Source organism: Fulmarus glacialis, unplaced genomic scaffold (assembly GCF_000690835.1).
Source record: "Fulmarus glacialis isolate BGI_N327 unplaced genomic scaffold, ASM69083v1 scaffold34636, whole genome shotgun sequence".
NCBI lineage: Eukaryota > Metazoa > Chordata > Aves > Procellariiformes > Procellariidae > Fulmarus > Fulmarus glacialis.
In genome coordinates, this window is record NW_009218404.1 from 5,912 (window position 1) to 31,109 (window position 25,198).

Below are 25,198 nucleotides of genomic sequence, written 5' to 3' on the forward strand. Positions count from 1 at the left end.
GTCTGTGTTGCCAGCTGATAGAAAAAGGCATCAAGATAGAAAAAAAATCCTCTCCCCTGGCATTAATGGCTTTTGTTCAGGCCTGCTTTGTAATCTCTTTACTACTCTCTGCAAATCTGGGCATATACACAACATATCCGTAACAACACGTACAAGATGCTGTCTGTTTAAACAGCAAGTGTCTTAAGAACTCAAAAGCACTTCTGTAGTGACACCAACGATGCGTGTGTATGTGTATGTATAACTTTAAGGAGACCATGGGTAAGGAGAACATGGCAGGTAACTGTCTTCTCCACATGGGCTCTCAGTGAAGAATTCTCACTCCGAGCAAGTGGAAGCTGCTGTAGGGAGCATTTGAAAGGTGGCTGCCTAATTCGTTAAGAAATTTTTTTTGTTTGGTTGGTTAAAAACTACTTAGGGACAATAGGAGAGGCTGTCCTAACAGCTTTCAGTAAGGTTTAGTGATGATGGTGTTAATTCCAGTGACTTTCGGTGTTCTCAGAAGGAAGAAAAAACAATGGGTTCCTCATGCTTTTAAATATGGTATTTCATTAAAATAAAACCTGCCCTTTCTTACTTCCTTTCTTATTTGTGTTGTCTTCATGGTCATTAGTGGCATACAACATTCCTGTTTGGGATTTTGTCAGTCTTGCAGACAGTGGGTGTGGCCCACAGTAAGGAAATGTACCTCTTTAAGGACCAAAAAGTGGATCATAACTCAAAATCCTTTTTCAACCAAAATATTATCTTACAATTTGTTGTGATCACGTTTTTTATATTTTTAGTGAGCATAAAAATGTCTGCAGTAAGGGTCCTGGTTTCTTACACAACTGTGTTTTAAAGAGATGGTTTTACATTCTTACTAAAACATCTGAGCTCCAAGGTCTGAGCTATGCATTTTGCTGTGGATGATTTCCCTGGCTTTTATTTATGCAGGAAGGCACCATTTCATACTCTGTAGAAGACAGTCTAGGAAACTTCACTCTGCCTTTAGAAATCAGCCTATAAAATAAAGGGTGTTGCCAAGCAAAGTTTTCTATAACAGGTTTTAGAAAACTGCGGAATCTTCCATTCTGGAAGGAACATCTAATGGGATTTAACTGAGATAAAAGAAAATTTCTAAAAGATGTGCTAAAAACATTGTTGCTGTCTGTGAAGCAGAATAACGGATGCCTCCATGAGTTTTTCAAAGTAGTAAATTTATAGTCTGTATTAAGCAGGACTCTAATATACAGATATTCTGCTGAGTTTCTGGAAGTAATAAATCCAGGACTGTGGCTGGATTTTAAACATTAACTGAAATAATCAAGGTTCCTTGACTTTTTACAGGAAAAAACTTATTTCAAATAGAATAACTTTTTCAGATCTAGAAACCAGTTACTTAGTTCTGGTTGAACAACATGCCACTTTACTTGTTTTATTTACAGAGTTCCTAGTTGTGGTAAGGGTGCCATTTTTATTGACTTAAGCCTTACTGATAATAGAATTGCATTCCTGAGGTTTCTTATGTAGATTATCTGAAAATACCCTTGAGGATTCCCAGGAGATTGTTGCCTCATTGCCTAGCTTATCAGATTCCCTAAGGATATGTTTTTCAGTTACTGGCAGAAAGTAAGCAAGAATATTAAAATAATGAATTTATGGCAAAGTAGTGTATCTGTTGCTGCTAATTTTCTTTCTCCCTCAAAGTCAATTTGTACTGTCTTTACATGTTGAATATGCAATAGCTCTGCAGCAACAGAAAGGTGAATAAGTAAAGTTCCAGTGCAAATTTAAAGTAACATGTTATGAATGGCAATTTTCTTTCAACAAACCCTTACTAGGGATCTTCCTGCAGTTTTTCACATTCAGTATGTGTTACCAGTTCACTTCTGTAATTGTGGTATTTGCTTGCATCTGCTGAAGATGCAGGGATAAAGTGGGAATGATCGGATTTTGTCTAGTAGTGGCATTGTCTACGTGACTTTAAGTGACGTTTCTTGGAAGATCTAATGTGGAGAAACAACTTGAAGACAAAACTTCAGAATACTTTTGTGGAATTTTGAAATCTCTAGGTTAATTGGGTTTCTACTGTGAATTTCTGTTCTTGAGTCCTACTGCCATAGAGCTGTAAAACACAGATGTTAAGTACTGAGAAGCACAGTGAACATGGAAAATGTGTGGAAGTCATGGTCTTGAATTTTCTAAAGAATTGCAAAGTCTCCCTGCTCCAGCAAGCAACCTGTGGTCCTGTTCTTGGTAATATGGCATGTTATTACTTCTCTTTCCCAGTTATGCTGGGTTGGAAAGCACTGTAAATATGAAAAGCAATAGTCAGGTTCGGAGGTTAGGAGTTCTGAAAGCACATACAGGTACAACAGCCTTAAAAACCCATGTAAAGAGTGTTCACCAATCTTACTCTTTCAGTGTGAAATTTTATTACTCCTGTCACATGTTTTCCTGGCCCTTGCTTTCAAAATCTAATCAAATATTAAAATTCCCATTCCCTACATTCTCGTTTCTTGTTATTCTCTCTTGGTGAGAACCTGTATCACTGACAAAAAACTTCTACCTAACTCAGTCCTTTAAATACAGGACTTAAGAAGGAAGATGATTTCTTCGTATGTTTTCTCTGCCCCTTTAGAGGACAGTGTTCAAATAGCATACTCAAATTACTATGTTCTAGTATTAACAATAAAGCCTATTTGCCATGGAATGAGTGACTAAATGCAGATCTGCAAATACATGTCTGCTAAAGCCAAAGTAACTGTAGCTTTTCTGTTAAACTTCATCTATATGGTATGAAACCACTGATAAAGCATGTTATCTGTTCGCATTGACTTTTTAAGGCTCCATTAAGTTGCTGGAGTGCAGTACCTTTCTATAAATACGAGATCTTTGCAGTCACAGACTGCGGGCTTTGTTAGCCTTTCCAGATCTTGAGCCAAAAATAAGCTGGTGAAACAGATGGGAAAGTGGGAAGCTGGAACTACTATATGGGCAAAGTGAAAGCTCGTGGGTAATCTTAACTGCAAATTTTCATGCTTCCAAGCACTTCCTTTGAAATTAAAATTTGTATCTCTAATATCATTCATTTATATCTCTATACCACTCTTACGGTTTTATACTTGTAACCTTGATGTTAGAAGGTTTTTATATTTTTGGGTTTGTAAATTTGATTATATTAAAGGATAATCGACTGCCTTTTCTTGGTCATACTATGATTTATAAATCAGTCATCTGTCATTACTGATACAGCTTGCTTCTGCTTTTGCCAGATGATTATAGTAGATGCAACAAAAGTTTCTTTAATTAAAAAAGCAAAGTGAGGGAGAGAAACCTTTATTCCTTTCAACCTGATATTACATTTTACTTGTAATGCTTGTTTATGCTTTTTCAAGCATTGCAGAAATAAGTTTTTCAGAGATAGAGTTTTAAAAATTTTTTTTTATTATTAAGCACTGTACAGTCCAGCTTTTGTTTACTGGTCATGAACTTTGTTAAACAAAAAAAATTTCATTTTTTATTTGTTTGTTTTGATCAATTAAAAAATTACAGGAGTAAACTTAGTGTCATCTTCTAGGCTTGTATATTCATCTGATAAAAATCTTAAAGAAGCTGAGGAGCTTGCTATGATGAAAAAAGTATTGGAACCCAAATTAATACAAGAAAACAACATTGCTACTCTTCAGAACACTCGAACAAATGTAAATTGTCTTGGAGATGGCAAAAGAACACCTGTTGATCAGAATACTCCAAGTGGAGCTGTGCAGAAAGAAGTTGCTTGCTCATCTTGCATGGAAGAGGAAATTCCAGAAGTAGTCGTTGATGCAGAAAGCAACAAAGCCACTGCAGGTATGTTTGGAATTATACTTTTGTTTGTTTGTTTGTTTCTTTTAAATAATTATCCAAAGATTTACACAGATGTAAAAATGCAGGCAAAGATTAAAGCTATTGTTATAACACAGCTTACATGTATATTCTTTGCTATGGTCTACCTCATTCTCTCACACTTTTAAAAAAAAAAGAATTGCTGCAGAAGTTTGGCAGGAGCAGTTACTAGCCAAGGTTTAGCAGAATAAATCATAGAATCATAGAATCATAGAATTATTAAGGTTGGAAAAGACTTCTAAGATCATCGAGTCCAACCGTCAACCCAACACCACCATGCCCACTAAACCATGTCCCTAAGCGCCTCATCTACACGTCTTTTAAATACCTCCAGGGATGGTGACTCTCCCCCTCCCCTGGGCAGCCTGTTTGGGTGCCTCTCCCCCTCCCCGGGCCAGCCTGTTCCAAGGCCTGGCCACTCTTTCAGTAAATTTTTCCCAATGTCCAATCTAAACCTCCCCTGGTGCAACTTGAGGCCATTTCCTCTCGTCCTATCGCTTGTTACTTGGGAGAAGAGACCGACTTGCCAGGCATCGGGCATGTTCATGAGCATTGTGTCCTGTCTTTTCTCTGTAATGCAGCAAACTTGAGTCCTCACCACGTGGGACTTCCACAGAGCAGAATCCGTTCCTTTCCTTTTTTAGTAAATGTCCTGGTTTCGGCTGGGATAGGGTTAAATTTCTTCCTAGTGCTGTGTTTTGGATTTAGTATGAGGAGAATGTTGATAACACACTGATGTTTTCAGTTGTTGCTAAGTACCCTCCTAGTCCAAGGACAGCTCCCATGCCTACTGACTGAGCTAGGTACACAACATGGGAGGGAACATAATCAGGACAGCCAGCCCAGCTGGCCAATGGGGTATTCCATACCATGTGACATCATGCTCAGTATATGAATGGTAGGCGTGATCCAGGAAGTACCGATCGCTACCTGGTTATCGGTCAGCGCGGGTGGTGAGCAATTGCATTGTGCATCACTCATTTTGTATATTCTATTGTATATTTTATCATTATCATTATTACTCTCCCTTTTCTGTTTATTAAACTGTCTTTATCTCAACTCACGAGTTTTTCTCACTCTTACCCTTCCAATTCTCTCCCCGTCCCACTGGGGCGGGGGGGGAGTGAGTGAGCGGCTGCGTGGTATTTGGCTGCCTGCCAGGTTAAACCGACAGTAAATTACACTAGTTCCACTGTTTTATGAGGATTTTGGAATTTTTCAGAATCTGCCCTACTAAAACTGTGAATGAAATAAGTAACTCAAGGAAATGTGTAACTGCATCTACACCGGAGGTGTTGGCTGCTACAGCTGTGTCCGTAAGATAGAATCAAGCAACAAATCTGTTCAGGCAGAAGCTTATAGCACTACATGACCCAGAACTCCTTCATCTACTTTTCTTTAATGCAGAGGTACCAGATCTCTTAGAAAAAATGAACTGGCTCCACAATCTTATGAAGGAGTAATTGTAGCACTTACATAGATATCGAATATGAAGCAATGGTCAAATTTCCAATATCTCAAGTCAAAACAAGAAATAAAATACAAGGTCTGGAAAACCTTTCAAGGAAAATTCTAGCTTGAATATGCAGTATTAAAAATTTTCATTATGTCAGATTCTTCTTTTCAGATATTTTAAGTTGTCTGTATACTGTCAATAGTCTAGTCTACACCGGACAAAGTGAAAATAGCTATTTCTCCCCATCTGCAGGTAATTCCAAACTAGAAACTGCCTCTGTGTTAGGAGAAGACTTAATGATGCTCTACAAGAAGTGCTGTTGTCCAGATATTAATATTTGCGTAGAAGGCAAAGATTTTCAAGCTCACAGGTAAATACATAAGTATTTACTGTAAAGTTTTTCAGCCAAAATCCTTCTAGTATAAAACACTACTGGTACTGTATATCTATAGTAAGTTATTGCTGGTGCTGTTATCTAGCTGTGAACAGTTATAGTTTTTAGGTGTTATGTGCGAAGTGGCCATACTTTGATACTAATGAAAATTATTTATCTCATTAATGGCAACTATTGTGAAAACAATTGTGGTTTTAGCACTTCTAAGATTGCCATTGTAAACTCATATAATGACTATATACTCATGTATAAATACTGTGTAGGTTTTCTTTGCTAACCTTTTTTTAGATAATCTGTGCTCTCTGAAGAAAATGAAAAATCTATTCATAAACTATTCAGCTGTTAACACTGAATAAAATTACCATACAGGTAGAAAATTTCTGGAGTAATTTTTTTTTTTTTCCTGCTCTTCAGAATCTGTGCATACAGAATCTGATTTTACTTTCATTACTTCAGTCATGTAGATGTAAAGGTTGTCAGCAGCCTTTATTAGATCTAAAGTCCAAGACCATTTAAGAATTTTGGCTTATTGGACTTCTGTAGCTTGGGAAAGCAAATTAAAGCATCAGTACCATTCCTTGTACCTTTGATATGAGACTGTTTGCACTTGAGATAGCAAACTAGGCAGCCTGTATTTTGTTCCCTTCGAGTATATAACTTAACAGAGAGAGATTATAAAAAGCCTCCACTATTTTTAGTATTTTCTCAACAAAAAAACGGGGGGGGGGTGTATATTACTGATGTTACAAGAAGATATGTCATAATGGGGGGGGATATTTTATTTTTTTAAATAAGAGAATTGGGATATATACTAAATTTACAGAATGTAGTGTAGTTAGGCTTGTTTTTTTCTTCTGGTCTACACTATAAAAAGACATGTTCTCAGGTCCATAACTTTGAGAAACAAATACTTTAATGCAAAAAGAAGGTCAACAAAAAGATTCCATCAGCAGAGCTTCTTTAATTTAGGCCACTTACTGCCTGGAGCAATGTATCTAGTCTAACCAGCATCAAAAAATACGGCAGTAAATCATAGAAAAAACAAGGATGTTCTGAAACAGGCACAAGACTTGCTTGTTCTAGTACTGCATCATGTGAACAGTAGGAGGGAATAAGGGAAATCTAACTTTGGGTATAATTGTGGTAAAAGCACCGGTATGATTTATTTATTTTAAGGGTTTTTTTTAAGTTCTCAAACAGGAGACAGTTTAAGCCCCCACCCTCTCCCACGCACTTATCTCAGTATTCCTTACTTTCTCATGAAGAACTTCCAATAGACTTCACAGTTTGACCAGCAGTGCTCTGAGAGAGTTGCCAAGTTATTCCTAGTGCTGTGTTGTATTCTTACAGAGCTCTGAGTGGAGCAAGTCAATTTGTTCAGTAATAAACTTGTGGCACAGACTATGACAGTAGGAAAGCACAGATAAATTTACTTCAAATTCATTTGGTATCTCCATGTATTTTGTAAGTTAAAAATCAATGTATATTTAGATATTCTACTGAGTAGCCATCTTATTTAAAATGAGTCTTTGAAATACCCACTTTAGCTATGCCCTTGAAGTTGATCTAGCCCTGTTTATTACTAAAATTTATTTGGAAGAGGATGACAGAATTGGAGATAGTGTATTTCGTATCTCCATGATATTGTGTTATTGTGTCTTATAAAAACAAGATCATGTGTGTATTCAGAACTTCACATATTCAAAGTTGTGATGTCATACCCATTTAAGTGTGGACATATTTCACTGAGATAGGAAACATTCTGTAAAAGCTTCATTATTATTATTGCTGGATGAATCACAGGAGGAATGTGCGAGAAGTTCCTAATTTAAAGTACTGAGACTTCTGAAGGAGGAGAAGGGAAGAGAGATGAGAGATTCCAGAATATATAATGAATAGAAAAGAGACCATAAATAGCATTCTTCTTACTACCTCCTACGCAAAATGAGAGTGCTCTGAAACATTTTAAGAGCCAACAAATACACGTAAAAGAAAGGATTCTCATGCCTAATATAACACTTCGCTTTTTCGGCCACAGGAAATACATGACATAAAGTAATTCTGTAAATAATGGGAAGCTTAGTAAGTGTCAGGAAAAAATTGTATGTCTGAGAATATTATCTACGGCTGCAGTAGCCCAGCTAAGATATACAAAGGCTAACACTATAACTGGTGTAAATCTGGAAGGCTGAAATCATAAAGCAGTTTTCATCCACTGTCTTCTCTTCCTTTTTGCCCTTCCTCTTCCACCTTAAGAATCATAGAATCATTAAGGTTGGAAAAGACCTCTAAGATCATCAAGTCCAACCGTCAACCCAACACCACCATGCCCACTAAACCATGTCCCTAAGCGCCTCATCCACACGTCTTTTAAATACTTCCAGGGATGGTGACTCCACCACTTCCCTGGGCAGCCTGTTCCAAGGCCTGACCACTCCTTCAGTAAAGAAGTTTTTCCTAATGTCCAGTCTAAACCTCCCTTGGCGCAACTTGAGGCCATTTCCTCTCGTCCTATCGCTTGTTACTTGGGAGAAGAGACCAACCCCCACCTCGCTACAACCTCCTTTCAGGTAGTTGTAGAGCGTGATGAGGTCTCCCCTCAGCCTCCTCTTCTCCAGGCTAAACAGCCCCACTTCCCTCAGCCGCTCCTCATAAGACTTGTGCTCCAGACCCTTCACCAGCTTCGTTGCCCTTCTCTGGACACGCTCCAGCACCTCAATGTCCTTCTTGTAGTGAGGGGCCCAAAACTGAACACAGTATTCGAGGTGCGGCCTCACCAGGGCCGAGTACAGGGGCACGATCACCTCCCTACTCCTGCTGGCCACACTATGTCTGATACAGGCCAGGATGCCATTGGCCTTCTTGGCCACCTGGGCACACTGCCGGCTCATGTTCAGCCAGCTGTCAACAGAAGCTCCTGTTGCAAAGGTCTTCTCATCTGGTTTTTTGAAGACTGTGATACTGGTGGAGATACTGAGCTACACAGACTACTGGTCTGGGGTTTCTTCATTGTCTTTGATGGAAGTAGTAGTAAATCGAATTGGCTCCTTTAAAAGCCAGTTATGCCTTTTAAATATACAAGGGTAGTAAGTCTAAACAGAAGTAATTGATAGCTCTTCTCAAATAGTGCTGGAAACACACATCATATTGTTGTACCATATGTTAGTATCAAGTTTGTTTGACTTTTAGGATGTGCTGGTAGGTGGCCAGCCAATTTCAAGTAAGAGAAGTTTTATACTTCTCTTTTCATTTTAATAATTACACATTTTGCAGTATAAAAAGAATTTAAGAGATTCAGGATGTAATTATTTGGCTAAAGTGGGGCTGGATAAACAAGGTTACTTACTGTTATTTGGTAAATGAAACAGAAGAAATACATTTGCAATTTTATATTATATAAAAGGAAAATGTGATAATAATTTCCTCTGTGTGAGTGTCAAAGTCATACTAGAAACAAGCTTTAACTGAGAAATTTAGAATACTGTTTGTTTTTTTTCTTTAGCATATTTTGAAATTCCAAACATACTGGAAGAAAAGGCATGCAGTATACAGATGACACCTTAATGCGTAAAGGGCAAAGATTTAAGTCAATGTTATCAAAGAGTCTCATAATAAATATTTGTATCTAGTGGAATAATGTTTACTTTTTCTCTCTCAGGGCCATTTTATGTGCCAGATCTAGTTACTTTGCTGCTATGCTGAGTGGAAGTTGGGCTGAAAGCTCCCAAGAGCACATCACTCTTCAAGGGTAAGTGTTGTCTTTGCAAGTTGTGTGGCAGCAAAGGTAGGCAATTTAAAATCACTGCAAATATGTAACAACTGTGCTGTGTATAGAGCACTGAAGATTAATCTGCCTTGACACTTTTCTCCAACCTGATACGTTTCCTGAGTACTGTTTTGACTTCAGAAACAGAATGTGTAGTGTATTTGTTAATATTGTCAGATGGTTCAGGGAAGAAGTCTTTTTGATCAACAGAAGAGTACTAATCCTTTTTTGTAGAGTATGTTTTAGTATTCACACTCTATTTTACAATTCTCTTCTCTCACTTCATGTTGTACATGTCATGAAAAGTATTATGAATGTCTGAACAGTGTAATTATTTTCATACCTATTTGTACAGTGAGTATATTTACAATGTAAAGACAAATAAAAAATTACATTTCTCAAATAGTGTTTAATAATTATATTGCAGCATCATACACTAAAACAATTTTGACTAGTGTGCTTGTTCGCAATGGCTTTCTGTGTGACTGCTGAAAATAATGGAGCTGTCAGTGTAGGATGAATACTTAAGACTTTGTAGAGAAGCTAGTTCTTTTTAGTATCAGAAAAATCAATTGAAATATATTAAATTTTCTTTAAAAGCAAACTAATATTGATACTTGTACATGTTAGCTTTTTTAGTTCAGGCATGATGTTGGCTGACTCAGCTTTCTTCAGAAAGAATTGTGTACCTTACAGTGTTGCAAAATATAATTGCTTTGTGTTAATATAAAATTGCTTGGCCAAGTGATACTTTCTCATATTTTCATAATTTTAGTTTTCTGTCAGTGTAATAATATTGCTGCAAAATCAGAAGGTTATCAGTTGATTTGGTTGTAACTTCCTGACCCTTATAAAACAATACACTTTTAATTTAATTGATTCCTTGGCTTTTATACTATACATAGTATGTTTTAGAGCTCATAGTCAACAATTACTCTGGTATTTACACTTCTCTCCCTGTAATTGATTTCTATATGGCTAAGGAATTTTCATCCCTATTTTTCAGTAGAGGCTTTCTCCTGAGAGGTACTTAATTTTTATATGAGTATATTCTCATGCCAATGTCTCATAATTTCTGTTATTAAGAATCATATCCATTTATTTTACCTTTTCCAGTTCAGTTTTCTGCTTGGTACAGATTTCCATGCTGTCTTTTTAAACACTTATAAATAAAGTACATATGGTTTATTCTGAAATAATGAAAATTCTGCCTAAGATAACAGTTGTCAAGACTGTGGGGAAACTCCTTGCTGATTTTATGTGTACTAATACATAGAGAGACAACTGTGGTGATTTTGCTTCTTAGGGTGTTGCAATCTTTTTTTTCCCTTTTGTTTTTAGTCATCAATGTCTGTTGCTTAAGCATGTCCAACGTTTTAAAGGATCTTAGCTCCATCTGCATGACTATATTCTGTTTATACTAATGTACACAGCACTTGTGAGTTCTGAAGATTGCACACCGAGATGTACGTACATAAGTACAATAATGTATTGTTCAGGAGATCGTGTCCACCATTTAAAATAGACATTCTGTGCCTTTCCCTGTCATGGTGCTGGGACGATGCAAGGATGCAAACACAACTCTGTGTAGAAATTCCTAATTTCTTAATCTGAATCTAGGCATAAAGACTTTTTCTAAATATTTTGAGATGCAACATTCCTCCTTAGTGTTGTAGTAAAACTATTAAATGTATTTTTATTGTGGGAAAAGCTTAAATATATTCCTGAAATCAAGAATTAAAAATAATCATTATGAAATAATTTTTAAATATATAGTTGCTTAATAATTGACTTATTACTAGTAAAGAGCTTGGAGATGATGAAAAAAGATCCTTTCTGCATATTATCAGTGTAAATAATCTAGATACTAGTATTAGTCTGCTTATGACTTAATTTCAAAGATTTAAAGTATTACAAAGTTTCAGCAAGACTATTGAGTAGCAAAATTCACCCAAAATATAGTCCATTTAGGTATTTTTACATTGCAGCAACCTTGAAAATAGCTTTAATTTTATCAGACCGTTTACTTTCCATTCACAGAACAGCTGGATGATATATCAGCCTTTTGACCAACTTCCTTTGGTCAAGGAAGAAATGTGGTGGGTTTTATTCTGGACATCTCTTTATTTGTTTTTTTTTTCTTTCTTTTTTGCAGCATAAGCCATGTAGAAATGAGTGTCATCTTGCATTTTATATATGGAGGTATTCTGGACTTTCCAGCCAAAGTTGATGTTGGGTATATGTCAACTTTTATTATTTTTAATTGTAGTTTGTGCTTGTTCTGTATTTTCTCAGTTAAAAGTCAAAAGGAAAATTCTTCATGTAATATAAATAAGACAAAGATGTCAAATATAATAATCATTTCACCTAAACATACTTGAGGAAATTCCAAAAATAAAGCTGTTGAAGAAATCTTGTTTATTTGGCAGCTACTGCAAAAGGTGGGCCAGACATTTTTGGAGTATTATATAAGGAGAGTGAAAAACAGGAGGGTGTTTTATACCAAAGTAATTCCCAATTTGCTTGTACCTTCCTTTTAGTTTTCAGACTAATATGTACGATGTGTGATAATATATAATAGTTAATATTTGGAATTTATTTTTAAATAATCATTTGAGTTGATGTGAAGGCTAAGTAGTTAGTCTTAGATCCATAAAAGATGATATATAGCAACCAATGTAAATGTTGGCATTTTCTTCTGGGATAGTTTTTAATCACAGTTTTATACATAATCCTGAATTAGTGAAGTAAGTTCTGAAATGTGTGAATTATTTCCTGAAACCATTTATATATTAGCTGTTGAACTCTGCCACTAAATATTAAAACACTACAATTTCTTAATGTTAGAAATTGTTGTTCAAAGCTTATCTATCTAAAATAAAAATATGGAATTGTTTATAATATGCCCCCATGGCAATGTTTAGGTAATGAATTGATCTAGAAAATAAAACTATGGTATTGATTATTATGTAAAATAATTAATAGTGTGCTTTTTAGTATTTGGAAGGGACGTAATTCTCAGATATATCATCAATAACATTTTATGTAATCCTTGGAAAAAAACTACAAAATGCCAAAACTCTGCTGGCACAAATATCTTTTTCACTTGCTACCCTTAAAATAGAGAAACTGGGAGTCTTCTAAACAGTTTCTCAGCCTGTGGCTGAGGCTCACTTCTATATAGACTGGACCCCGTGGTTGGGAGATTATTATTAGGTCAATACATGTTCCTGTTTGAAGAGTATTCTTTGGCAAGTTTTGCACTTGGTTATCAATCTATTTCTGCAGTAAATTCTGACCGAACAGAGAGGTGAAATTAGCATGTAAATTGTCTTGTAAGCAAAATGCATATATGAAAGTGATTCTTGATTCCTGTTGCTACTGCTTTCTCTTTAGTCGCATGTTGGGCATTGCAGATATGTATGGGCTAGATGGGCTGAAAGAAGTAGCTATCTACATTTTGAAAAGAGATTACTGCAATTTTTTCCAAAAGGTATGTCAGTTCTCATGCTACTTTGTGAACCGTAAAGCCTAAAAAGAATTTTCGTTCTATTACTTACACATCGTATTGACGAGATGCTTAACAACTGTGTGGTCAAGGTGTTAGCTTAATTCAGCAGACCCTATTCTTATGTGTAAATCTGCTAAATTCACTGGGATTGATGATGGTATCATCCACCTATTTATAGAAGCTTGTAAACCACAACTGATAAAAAGCAGTATTCCACATGATCATTCCACCTGATCAATTCAATATATACATGGACTATAATTTAATACATTCCATTGTATATGTAATTGTTCTTAATAGGAATAAGAAAATACGATATATTTGCATATTGGATTTCATGGGCATGTATTTAGAAAATATTTCTGTTCAATTAAAATTAGTTTAAAAACAAACAACTGCTTAGAGTCAAGCATTTTCATGCATTAGGCTCACTAGATACTACTTTATTGACATGCGTGGAAGCAGATACTTCCCTATTCTGCATAAAGGCAAACAAACTTAAATACCACAGTAGCTAACAGTACTTCTGTTTGAACTGAAGATTTGTACTTCTGTATAGTTTCTGTAAGTCAGAATGTAAAATAATTGTGATAATTTGCTAACAACTCCAGCCTGTTCCTGGAAAACAGCAACCTGTACTAGAATGCATGGCTATTGCTCATTCATTGGGAGCGGAAAACCTATATACTGCTTGCATGAAGTAAGTAAAATAAAATAAATTATGGTTTATGTTTTTCATTTCTCTGCTTCCTGTTGAAATTATTTTACTTTGTGAGATTGGGTTTATTTTGGTGTATAAAATGCTCACATTTTAAACATTGTTTTTCTTCACAATACCTTAGAAGTATCACTGATGCTAACAAGTGAAGATAGAACATTTTTCATCTTCCTTACCTAAGAAAGGCTCTTTTTTCCACAGATGGGTAAGAAAACATTTTGCAAAATGTTTGTCAGAGAGAAGCTTTGCAAGTTTACCTACTGAACTTCAGAACAACTGCCTTGTTATGTTGATTAACTCTTTGGTAAGTAGTATATAGTGTGCTTTATATAAAAACAGAGCAATGTAAATTTTTTCCTTATTTAGCTGTGCAATGTAATTTAAGAGATAATAAATATAGTATTTTAAATCTGTAGTACATTTATACTATGTAAAAGTTCCCATTAAAATAACAATTTAAAAACAGATTTTGATGTGCAGATGTCGTTTTTATGCTTCATGGCACACAGTCTAGTGATAATCACATCCAAGTCTAGCATAATAATACAAAATAAGTTTATGAAACACATCTGTGACATCATAGCGCAGCATTATGTATTCAGATAGTGAGGAACAGCAAATTGCTGTATCAATTTCTGTGTTAGGTGGCGGCATACATCGTTTGTGATGGCCTTTTCCTCTTTGCCTATATTCTAATTTGGAAAAAATGTACTTTTTTTTCAGACTTCAGGTGATCACTGGCTATCAGTGATCACAAGCCATTTGTTTACAGGCAAGCTGACTTTTCAAAAATAAAGTAACAGTATAGTATACATATCTTCTACTTCTCCGATAACAGTACTGAAATCAAAGCTCAGCATTCATTTTTTGTGGCACACATTTACACTGTTCCAGTTTAGATCTGCCTAAACTTAAATACTTTCTAATTGTGTTTCTGTATAAAACTGCCCTCAGAGCTGACTTAGAAGTAACTGTTTTGAACTAGACCTGTTAACAGGAATTTGGTCCAGTAATTAGCCTGTAAATACACGGAATTGTAACAGATACAAAGAGTAGGTAGAGGAACTAAGGGTAAACCTGTATAGCTGCTGCCAAGCATGACTCTATATGTATGTGAGTGTAATGTGGATTGGCATACACAAAGTTTAATCTAGCTAGCTCCGGTAACATTCACAGCATGATTTTGGTTCTAGGACACACCAGACAGCTAAGTATGAGAGGTCTCATATATTTCATGCTGAAGTCCTTGTCCCCGTGTCTCTGTTGCTGTTGTTATCCAATCTAAATAGCTCAGGTATGGCTACCCACACTGCCAAACATTCAAGAGATGTTACTCTTAAATGGGTTCTGGCCAAGAACTGCCCCTTGCTGAAAGGGCTGTGAAGGTTTCTTGGGACTGTTTTTTCTCAGGACTTCTTTGATGGAGTACTTACCCCATCAAGTGCTGAGGCCAGCAGGTCAGCTGTGAGTAGCGGCTGCCACTGCATATTCCGGTAAGAGCCTGAAAAACAAGGTATTTCAGAGCTATGTGGCTGTATCAAGAGAAGCTTGAGAGTATCCACAGTTACAAAAACTGAACAGTCCTTCTACCAGAATGCATGATTTCTAACAGAATAAAGATAGTAGCTATAGCTCTTAAGATACTAGGTGTTCTGCCATTATATCAGACCAGTATACTCTGTTGTTCCTAGAATATATACATAGCTTTGTATGTCATATATTGTATAAATATTTGAGAAGTTTTAAGTAAGGTTTTCAGGATTATAGATCAGTTCATTCTGATCTACAGGTGTTCATAGTTACACCACCACCCATCTCCAAACTACCTCAGGTGTGTAGTGTAGACAAGAGTGTATGTTATACACAGTTCTAGGCTCCCCTCCATGCACCCTTCTGCAACATTATCAGGACAGCTTAAAGGTAAACCTAAGCCACTTCAGGCCTTTCTTCCCCTCTGTGCCTATTATAATGTATCAAGATGCTGTGGTGTTGAAATACATGAGCTATCTTTAAGCTACCAGCATTTGCGGAACAGTCATGGCACCGTGGTACTTGGTACTGCTCCAGCTGTGTACTCAGCTTCCCTGGAAGATTTTTGCAGTCTGGACTAAAGTGTGGTTTGGATCTAATTTTACTGATTTAAAATTTGTGTTGGTGGGTCTTTGCAAGATTCACTGGTATTTTATGGACTGAAAGCTTTTAGAATTGCAAAATTAAAAAATAAAGCATAAGCCTCTTCTGCCCACAGAACAGTTCTGGTGAGTGACCATTTAACTCTGAGCTCTTAAGACACCTGGTCCAAAAACTTGTGGAAATCCCAGTGGAATTTTTCACAATCTGCAAAAATGCTTAAGGTTGCTCAAGAGAGAAAGAAGAAAACGTCTCTCATTAATTTTGCAGGTGCTACTGTATGTTTTACAATCCTCTTTTCTCTACTGTGACAGTTCTCTGCTGTAAAACAGTTACACCCAGTTAAACAGTGTGACTCTACTGATTCTTCGTTTACCAATCTTGGAAATGTAAAAGCTAGTTTATGTGGGGCAGCCCTTCAGAGGAAGAAAAGGTGCAAAGAAAAGCAGATTGCTGATCGGAAAATCTCTGGGAGGCCACAATGATGAACGCAGAAACATTAAAATGGGAATTCAGTTTAAAACACCGTTCAGGTACTTACCCCTGGTGTCTCAACTACATGCAAGAAAATTACCATTTTTTTAAGATAAGTAAAGTGGACTCCACTTTAGAATGGTTAGGAAAAAAATACAACAAGACAAGTAAAATTCAGTTAGAGCCACTCCTACAAAGTGCTGATATAATGAGAAGTCAATTAAGGCATTTTATATTTCACTGGAAGTGTCTAATGGGAGTAAATGCTTATTTCCTTGTGAGCAGGAGCTGAATTCTGGACAATTCAAAAAGCTTGTAATTGAGTCCAGTGGGAGCAAGATCAAACCATAAGTATATACTTAATCCTTAATTTACCTTATATGCATAGAAGCAAACTGGTTTTGCCCACAGATGAGTAAAATTAAAAAAAAAAAAAAGTTGAACAACAGCTGGCCAGATTGTATGTTTTAACGACAATATGCATGAAGAAAATCCTCCCTGCTTTCTACTTTGCATGGGACAAACATGATTATAATCTGAATTTACAGTAGGGGTTTTTTGTGTCAAATATTTACGTGAATTGTTGCTTTCTCCAGTGTTACTGATCTTACAGCGTAATTTATCAGTGACCTGCTAGGTCATGTTGAGTAGAGCTTTCAATCCATTCTGATGTGGGTAACAATAAATGGCAAGTTCTTTTTAAGTGATGTGCTTAGCCATTAGAAGTTGCCCTCGGGTACTGTGCTGATGAGGCAATGCAAGTACTTAAACAAGTAGAAAGAACCAAAGGCACAGACCAGGGGAATAAATATTAGGAAATCTGTTTGCTTGTTTTAAATGTCACTATAAACATAACAGTTATGTTTCTTAGAGAAATGTTAAGACAACAAAGGGGGTAAGTTCAGTTAAAACTCCATCTGGGAAGACAAATGTCTGATGTCTGACTCCTTTAAATAAAGCAAAAGGATTCATAACTATGAAAATGCTTGGGTATTTATGTATCCCAAGTGCTAGGCCATCTACACTCATCTAAAACTTTCACTTACCCATTTTATTCAAGAATTTATTACATCTTTCAGTGACCTAAAAGGTTTTTTTCTACTCAGTTTCTCCAGTTAGCATTTCCCTTATTTTGTTCAGGACTGCAGTATGTAATGACACACAGTTGAAAAAATACAATAAAAGCTACCGAAAATTTTACTGCCTAACTTCAGCAGGCAAAACAGAAGCAGTAGATTTTTCTTTTTCTGCTTTATTTTTGAAGGTAGGTATAATGCTTAGAATTATCAAAATCCAAATTTATTTAAAGAAGGGAAATTAATACATGACTGGATCCTTGTGTAAGTGCTCAGTAACTGAACAGAAGCTATTTTAAGAGCAGTAATTGTTTGGGTGATTACTTGGCAACAGGCTAATTTCTGTTTTTATTTTAAGAACCACAAGAATGCTGCTTTCCTTTTGATGGAGAGTGACCGACTGATCAATAGTCTTCCCCAAGTGAAATGGACAGAGACAGCTTTGGCCTTGGCATCTAGGCTACAAGAAGAATGCGTAACGTTTATTGTGGCAAACTTCCTACACGTAGTACAAAGTGAAGGCTTCTCTATTTTGTTGCAGGTAAAAGTGCCCTCAAGTTACTGTATGCTTCCAAATAAATTGAATTATATCACATTTCGGATAGTTCAGGCTGCTAAATAATCAAAATAGTTTCAGCTTTTGCTTTAAAGTACAATTCTATGGAAAATTTAAAAAATTAGTGCTAAGATTTTTTTGGGGGTGGGGTTTTTTTTTCAGTGTTGTTTTAAAGCATGTTAATACTTTGATACACGGGGTTGATATTGTGTTCAGGTTATGTGCCTCAGTTGAACAAAAGTTCCAATGAATTTAGTGGGACAGTTTCTGTGTTGCAAAGAGGTAAGTATATACATAAGCTTCAAAAAAGCTTTCGGACCCCTGGAACAACAGCATGTACTTACAAGAATGAGTATACTGCTAATACTCATAATCAAACTTTTACTGATTTTTGTTGCGAGTTGCAGGAATGTGGCAATGCTGCAGGTCCTGGTGAGAACATATCTAGTCATCTAGCTGGTTCGTTTCTCCCATGAAAGATTTTTTTAATATGTGTAGAGGATTAAAAAAATAGGGAGATGTTACAACATTTTGTCTTTAAATCTAGAGTTGCATGTGGCTGTAAATTCATCACAGTGTGCTTGTTCCTAAAATTTGGCTTAGCGAGGGGCCTCGGGATGATTTGCTAGAGGCCTGGGGAGGGGTGGGGTTATGGAATGGATACAAAGGAAGATGCTCAGCTTTGGAATACCTCCTGCACAGCGTGATAGCAGATCCTCTCTGCTCAGTAATGCTTTTGCATATGAAGTACACTCTTTTGTTTTAAATGGCTGCCTTTTGTTGTTTCCTCAGGCACAGGCAATGAGCAGCAAACCTGACCTTCTAGAACTAATTTTTAATGCAATTGAAAAAAGCATTAATAATGAAAATAGCTGCTTTCTTCTTGTAGCTGTGGATACATTGTTGGACTCCACAAATGTGAAGGAGATGGTAGGTTTTTCAGTGTGCAGTGTTTGTAGCAAAACTGGTATTGTTTCATGTAATGGTTCAAATCAGATGATGTGGTTTGAGCTCAGGTGGCTCAGTCCTGCAGTTGGGGTCACACAGAAAAGCATCTGCATAAATCCAAGGTCCTGTTGGAAATGCAGAAAATGTTGGCATTTGTTTATGGATATTAACACTTTTTTCTTTTAAAGAGAAACAATAAAAAAATTATTGTGTATTACTAAGAACGTAAGTCCCATGGGCACCACTGCTCTTTTGATCTTTACTATCACTTTAAAGTTGTGATGAGAAAAAACTTACTAAAATGTTGCATTACCTTAAACTTACAGGGGAAGAGAGCTTATTCTCTTTCTCTCTATGTATCTTTTCCCCCCTTTTTGTAAAAGTCATAGCCACATTTGCTTTTGTTTAAGACTGTCCTCTGAAGCAAGGACTGCCTCTTAATCTAGGTTGTGTTTTTTGGATTGGGGGGAGGTATCAGTCTCCATGTGTGTAACATACTGTGTATATCCACACAATCTATATAATTATATTTAAGTTGTGGTTGTCTGTAATGCTGGGGATAATTCATGAATAGTATGACATACTGATTAAAATCGAGAATGATGCTACAAGCAAAGAATGAAAAATAAATGCAAAATGAATTACTGCAATCTGGTGCTATTGTAGATCTTCTTGGTAAAAGCAATGAAAATTTAATCAGATACATTATTTTTCCCTAGAGTATTTGACCTTGTTGTGACACAGCTGACAGTAAAGAGCTATTATGGGGTTTATTTTAAAAAAAAAAAAAAAAAAAGAAGGAAAAAAGAGCAATGTGGTCTTTTCTAGTGCTGTAGTATGCCTTGGAGTGACTTGGTTTTAAAGTATTGTAAAAATTACTGTGGTGGGCAATAATCCTTCAAAAACAGCATCTCCATCTACCAGGCCATTATAAAATATAAGTGATGACATCATTGATCTAGCTTAGGGAGTAAGTAGATTCTGAAAGGAATAATGACTGGTTGCTATGACAATATGCCCCTCGCCAGCTGCTGATTTGTTACTTGAACACAGGGTTTTACGTGCAAGATCCAGGCTCTGCGTGATAAGCTCTGGGTCTTCCTGGTTCAGTCTTTTTATGCTGTTCGTCACACAGAAAGCTGGAAGCTGATGAGGCCAGACCATCAACAGAAAATACAAGCAGGTATGTCTGGCATCAAATGGCATTAGAATTTTTTAGCAATCTGTTTAGTAGATAAAATGTAGGTCATGTTGTGGAGCCAAATACAAATTAAAGCAAAATTTGTGATGCCTTAGGTTTTTGAAGCGGTATTTTAGAATAGAAGCATGATAGCATGCTTAGCTAGTTTGAAACATGGAATTCAGTAAGTCATTTTCTGTGAAAAGTCTCCCCTGCTTTTCTTTTTAGGAATGTATATAATAGGAACCAAAACCATGTAGATTGATTCTATTCTTATTTACAGCTACTCTAAACTATTGAAAATACTGCAGTAGGATTAAAAACCTTATCGGTCTCATTTTTAAGGAGATAAGCACTATGGATTAATTAAATTTGCATAAAGCAGATTATCCATTGCATGAATTCACTTTCTATCCTTTATCATTTTCTACATAATGTCTAAATATTGCTTGTCTCTTGCATAATGCTTATCTCCTGCACTGTGAGTAAATGCAGACAGCTTGACTTCACAGTTGATTGGTATTGTGATATTGTGTATGCTACTGCAGAGAGCCCCTAAGGGGCTGCATAGTGTTCTCTCAAAATTTTAGCAGGCAGCACTTCCAACAAAAAGGAGTTTTTGTTCTGAACGTTTCTTTGTTCTGAAGTACACAAGTGTTCTGAGGGTGCGGAACTGATGATGGAGTTCGGGTTACGGTTGAATATTAGCTTTGACAGTAGTGTTATAAGAGAAAAGAATGTGTTGAAGACTTCTCTAAAATCAAATCACTTTTGATTCAAAGGGGAAATAAACATTTTGGTGTCCTTTTTGTTAAAGACATTAGTAGCTAGGATATGATAGTTATAAAATTGTTTATGCCTATAGATAAATGAAAATTTTATTTTACAATTACATGCTGAGAGAAAGATAGAATGACAGTCTTTCTAAGCGTGATTTAGGGATGTAGTCAAATAACATCTCACTGCTACTGTATAAAACAGGTTTATGATTTCTTTCTGGATTATATAATCCTTCAGAAGCTGAGGAGCTGGCCTTAGAAACAAGGGTGGGGTTTTTTTGTTTTGGGGTGTTTTATTTTTAGGATGATCGTATACTTATTGTAAACAATGTTTAGGCTGCTTTGCAGTAGTGCTTTCAATACAAAAAAACATTTAAAACCGAGGTGTGCCTTAGTTGTCCAAACTCCATCTTGCCAGAAATTGTTTTGTTTTCTTTTAGATTAAATTATAACTCAGAGCTAGCATACATTTTATCTGTAAACAGTTAGGCTGAAATGTTTGCATAAATTATCTGTTTTTAATTACAGGCAAAGCAATCACACAATACTGTTAGACAAATTTTAATCTTCAGGTGAAATATGTCTGGGATAACTTAAATCAACTTTTATCTTAAAGATTTCTGGTGGTGGTTTATCTTCTAGAGATTTAACCTATATAGAACTAGAAGGCTATAATAGAGGAGGAAAAATGCCAAAAGAAGACAGATGATATTGTGGTTTTTTTCATTCACAACATGTCTTGTGTTTTCTTAGGCACAAGTTTATATGGATTTTGTCGTAATATATTGGTATGTACTAATGTGCAGAGTCATTGCTAGAAAAAGGATTAGATCCCTGGGGTGCCATTTTCAGCATACCTTTTGTGTGATTTTTACAGACCTATATAAAAATTATTTTTAGTATCTTCAGTAAGAATTCAGCAGAATTTTTGTTTGTGTTATACATGGATACATTTTCTTTATGTATAAATAGTATGTCAGAACATGAAGCACTGAATGCTTAAATTTTTTAATACATTTTTTGCAAAACCTTTTTTCAGCTGAAACATTAAAACAAAAATGAAACCTTATCGATTCTGGGTCTGTACAGTGTCTATAAATATCCTTTTTGTATTCTACAATCACAATTGATTTAAAGGCTTTATTGAAAAATGCTTCCCTCCCAGAGTAGACCAGTCAAAAAAAAAAAAAAAAAGGCATGCACTGCCTGAAAATTCCACATGACAATCACAGGGATAACACTCATGACATTACACTGCATAAAGAGGCACTATGATCTTACTGTGCACATTTAGATATTTTGACTTTACCACTTTTGAAAACTAATATAATTTAGTTTAATGTAATTAATCTCTTCTTTAAATAGTATAAATAAATATTCTATAAATTACAGCACATCACTTGGAAGTCATTAGTACTTTAAATTTGAAGGTCTCAGTGCACTGCAAGCTTTAAGTGAGCTAAGCTTGGATAGACAAAAGTGTGTCTTACTATGGAAATGGGGAAACAGAAGAGTTAGCTTGCTTATGGCCATGTGACCTCATTACAGATACCACATTTTTTGTTCTGAACATAAAACCATGTATTTCCACTTAACATTTGACATGTCACCAAAATTAGCCTTGCTAGAATAATTACAGGACCCAAAGAACTGCTTTCGAATTTCAGATGATGTTAATTGAGTAGGCTGGATTGTTTTCTATCTCCCTTCTTTCCTGCTAAATAGTAAAGAAACTGCTTGTTCCTTTTACAGTTGCATTTGACAAGGGTGATGACCGAAGACTTGGCAAAAAACCTGTATTCACTAGTTCTCAGGTAAACATTTATATCCAAACATTAAAAATACTCAGAAGCTTGCAAACGAAACTATTTTCATCATGTGTTTTAAATTCAATATTAATTTGTCATATTATTTAATGGAACTTGCTTTTGAAAAATTTGTATTTTTTTGGCGAACTGTTATTTCTGCAGAATCAGTAATATCCATTACTGAAAACATGTTAGGACTCAGCCTATGCTCTACTACATTTTCAAACAGATAAGCTCAAATAAAAGACAGGAATTTGTGTTCAGAATCTCACATTCCCCTGTTGCTATGTAATGAAACTGATCTGTTTCCCAGAGCAAATGGTTTGCTACTGAGCTAATGAATCTCTGCTATTATCACAAGCCACCACAGTACTGAGTCTGTTACACTCCCTGCCCTGAAAAAATATTTCAACAACTCTTCTACTGAGACTCACAGTCAAAATCACATCACTATTTGGTAGAAAAACAGTATGGGTTTCACATGATTTGACGGTCTTGGATACATTGCAATGACACTGGTATCACAAAGATTCCATTTCATGCACTTAATTCTCCATGTTTCAGTATATATCTTTACCTGAGAGAAAGAATGAATATTGTCACTTATGTGGTGGATACACTGTTGGTAATGGTTAAAAACATCACATGTATTATAAATTAATTTTTGGTTTTACGTTTGTAATAATTCATAGTCTTTATTCCTCTTTAGAAAATATGCATGTATAGCTCAAAAAAAGTTTTCTTACATCAGCAGACACTAATAATATAAATAAATATTACAGAGTAATTTGTCCAAAGTAAAAGTGAAACTGTACTTAGATACTTCCATATCCTCTATATAGAGCAGTAGTTCACATGAGATTTACTAGTGAAAGGCACTCTAGTGAAAGCCAGCAATGTGAGCTAAAATATAATTTTTTTAAAATTATTCCTATGCTGAATCTTGTTGCTTTAGATTCATGTACTACTTAAAAAGTAGTCGTGTTTCAGAAATGAAAGATTATGGATAGTTTGGTGTTATAAATATCTTCTGGGTTTTTTTTTTTTCCCCTGATGTTTTTTTTTCTAGCTAAACAAATCTATTACTGAATCTGCTGGTATAAGGAATACTTCCTGGACAGAACACGGCAAGAAAGATTGCTGGGGAGATTCTTCCACTAATCAGGATAAAATGAAATCTGATGGATTAGGAGCATCTGGACATACATCAAGCACCAATAGAAACACTGTTAATAAGGCTTCAAAGCATGAGGATGTAAAGGGGAAAGATGGCAAAAAAATAGTTTCCAAGATTACTAAGGATTCAAAACCTGGGGAAAAAGCTGCTTCACCAAAGGCTAGAGCTGTTATAAAAACAAAAATAGAAAATAATGGAAATGTGAAAGCTGAAAGCATGCTTACCAAGCAAGATATAGAAAAGACATCATCTGCAAGTGGACAAAAAATTCCAGGAAGTGGCAAAGGACTAAAGAACCATGAAGGAAAAACTGCAGGTGCCAGACCTAAAGTGCTGACAGTAACCTCAAGTGTGCAGATCAAAACAAAACCATTGAAAAAAACCACAGGGAAGGAATCTCCCTCCTTAGTGACTGTGGCAGGAACTTCCAGCAAGTCAGCAAACTCAAGCATAGATATCCAGACTGGCAGTGAACAGACAGAGGAACCCAGAGAGGATAAATTGGTACAGGAAGGGAAAAAACAGACTGGTAAATTTTTTTTTTTTTTTTTTTAAAGTCCCCTTCTGGTTTGTCCCAGACTGGTCATACACTGAAAACCAGCCTGGGAAGCTTTAAAAAAATCTGCTATAGATTGACAAGAGTCACCTTCTTTCCCTGTAAATTAGTATTAACTTGAGATAAGAATATTAAATTTCTCCTCTATTAACTGACTTTATTTTATGATCAACTGATAGCCATATAAAATGGTAAAAGTTTTATAAGTTTAGAATCTATGCTGTTTTCAATAGCTGATCTTCATAGATTAGAATTTTTTCAGTACTTATATGCAATGCATTTCTCCCTACAATTAACTTTGAATTTACTTTACAATAGTGAAAACAAAGTCATCTGTGAAGACACCAAATGGAGTCACCAACAAAAAAAAAAAGACTGAGCTTGAGGCCAATATCACAACAAGCAGGTATGTTACAAATCAATATGCTGCTTTACATTATATATATATATATGTGCGTGTGTGTGTGTGTGTATTTGTTCGTGAAAAAAGTTTCAGGTGAACTGCTAAACTTACTGTTAAGTCAACATGTTCTTTTTAATCTGAGAATGGTTGTCTGTTGTATGTTATTAGCAAAACAATTTGAGTTAGCTGTTGGAAACATTGCTGTAAAGATAAAATTGGTTTGGCTTTTGTGTTGGAATGTTTCATGCTAATCATTTTAAAATTGTTATAGGTCATTCAGAATTCTGCACGCTGGAACAGTTAATGGCTACACAAGGTGTTGTGAACTTATCGTTTCTGGGATAGTTTAGATTAAACTGGACAGGAAGACAGCTGAAGCACTGAAATTATGAAATG

The 25,198-nt window shown here is 35.7% G+C and overlaps 1 protein-coding gene across 1 annotated transcript in view; it reads left to right on the forward strand.

The window, feature by feature from the left end:
* Positions 1–257: 257 nt before the first annotated feature.
* The window catches only part of KIAA1107 (KIAA1107 ortholog), a 30,545-nt gene continuing 5,604 nt past the window's right edge, over positions 258–25,198 (forward strand). Inside the window, exons 1-14 of the mRNA XM_009580031.1 lie at positions 258–279; positions 3,538–3,834; positions 5,579–5,696; positions 9,379–9,468; positions 11,642–11,722; positions 12,883–12,979; positions 13,609–13,697; positions 13,917–14,019; positions 17,754–17,936; positions 18,744–18,881; positions 19,953–20,082; positions 22,611–22,672; positions 23,736–24,372; positions 24,718–24,805. Coding sequence (XP_009578326.1) covers positions 258–279; positions 3,538–3,834; positions 5,579–5,696; positions 9,379–9,468; positions 11,642–11,722; positions 12,883–12,979; positions 13,609–13,697; positions 13,917–14,019; positions 17,754–17,936; positions 18,744–18,881; positions 19,953–20,082; positions 22,611–22,672; positions 23,736–24,372; positions 24,718–24,805 — 2,135 coding nt within the window. The remainder of the gene's footprint in view (positions 280–3,537; positions 3,835–5,578; positions 5,697–9,378; positions 9,469–11,641; positions 11,723–12,882; positions 12,980–13,608; positions 13,698–13,916; positions 14,020–17,753; positions 17,937–18,743; positions 18,882–19,952; positions 20,083–22,610; positions 22,673–23,735; positions 24,373–24,717; positions 24,806–25,198) is intronic.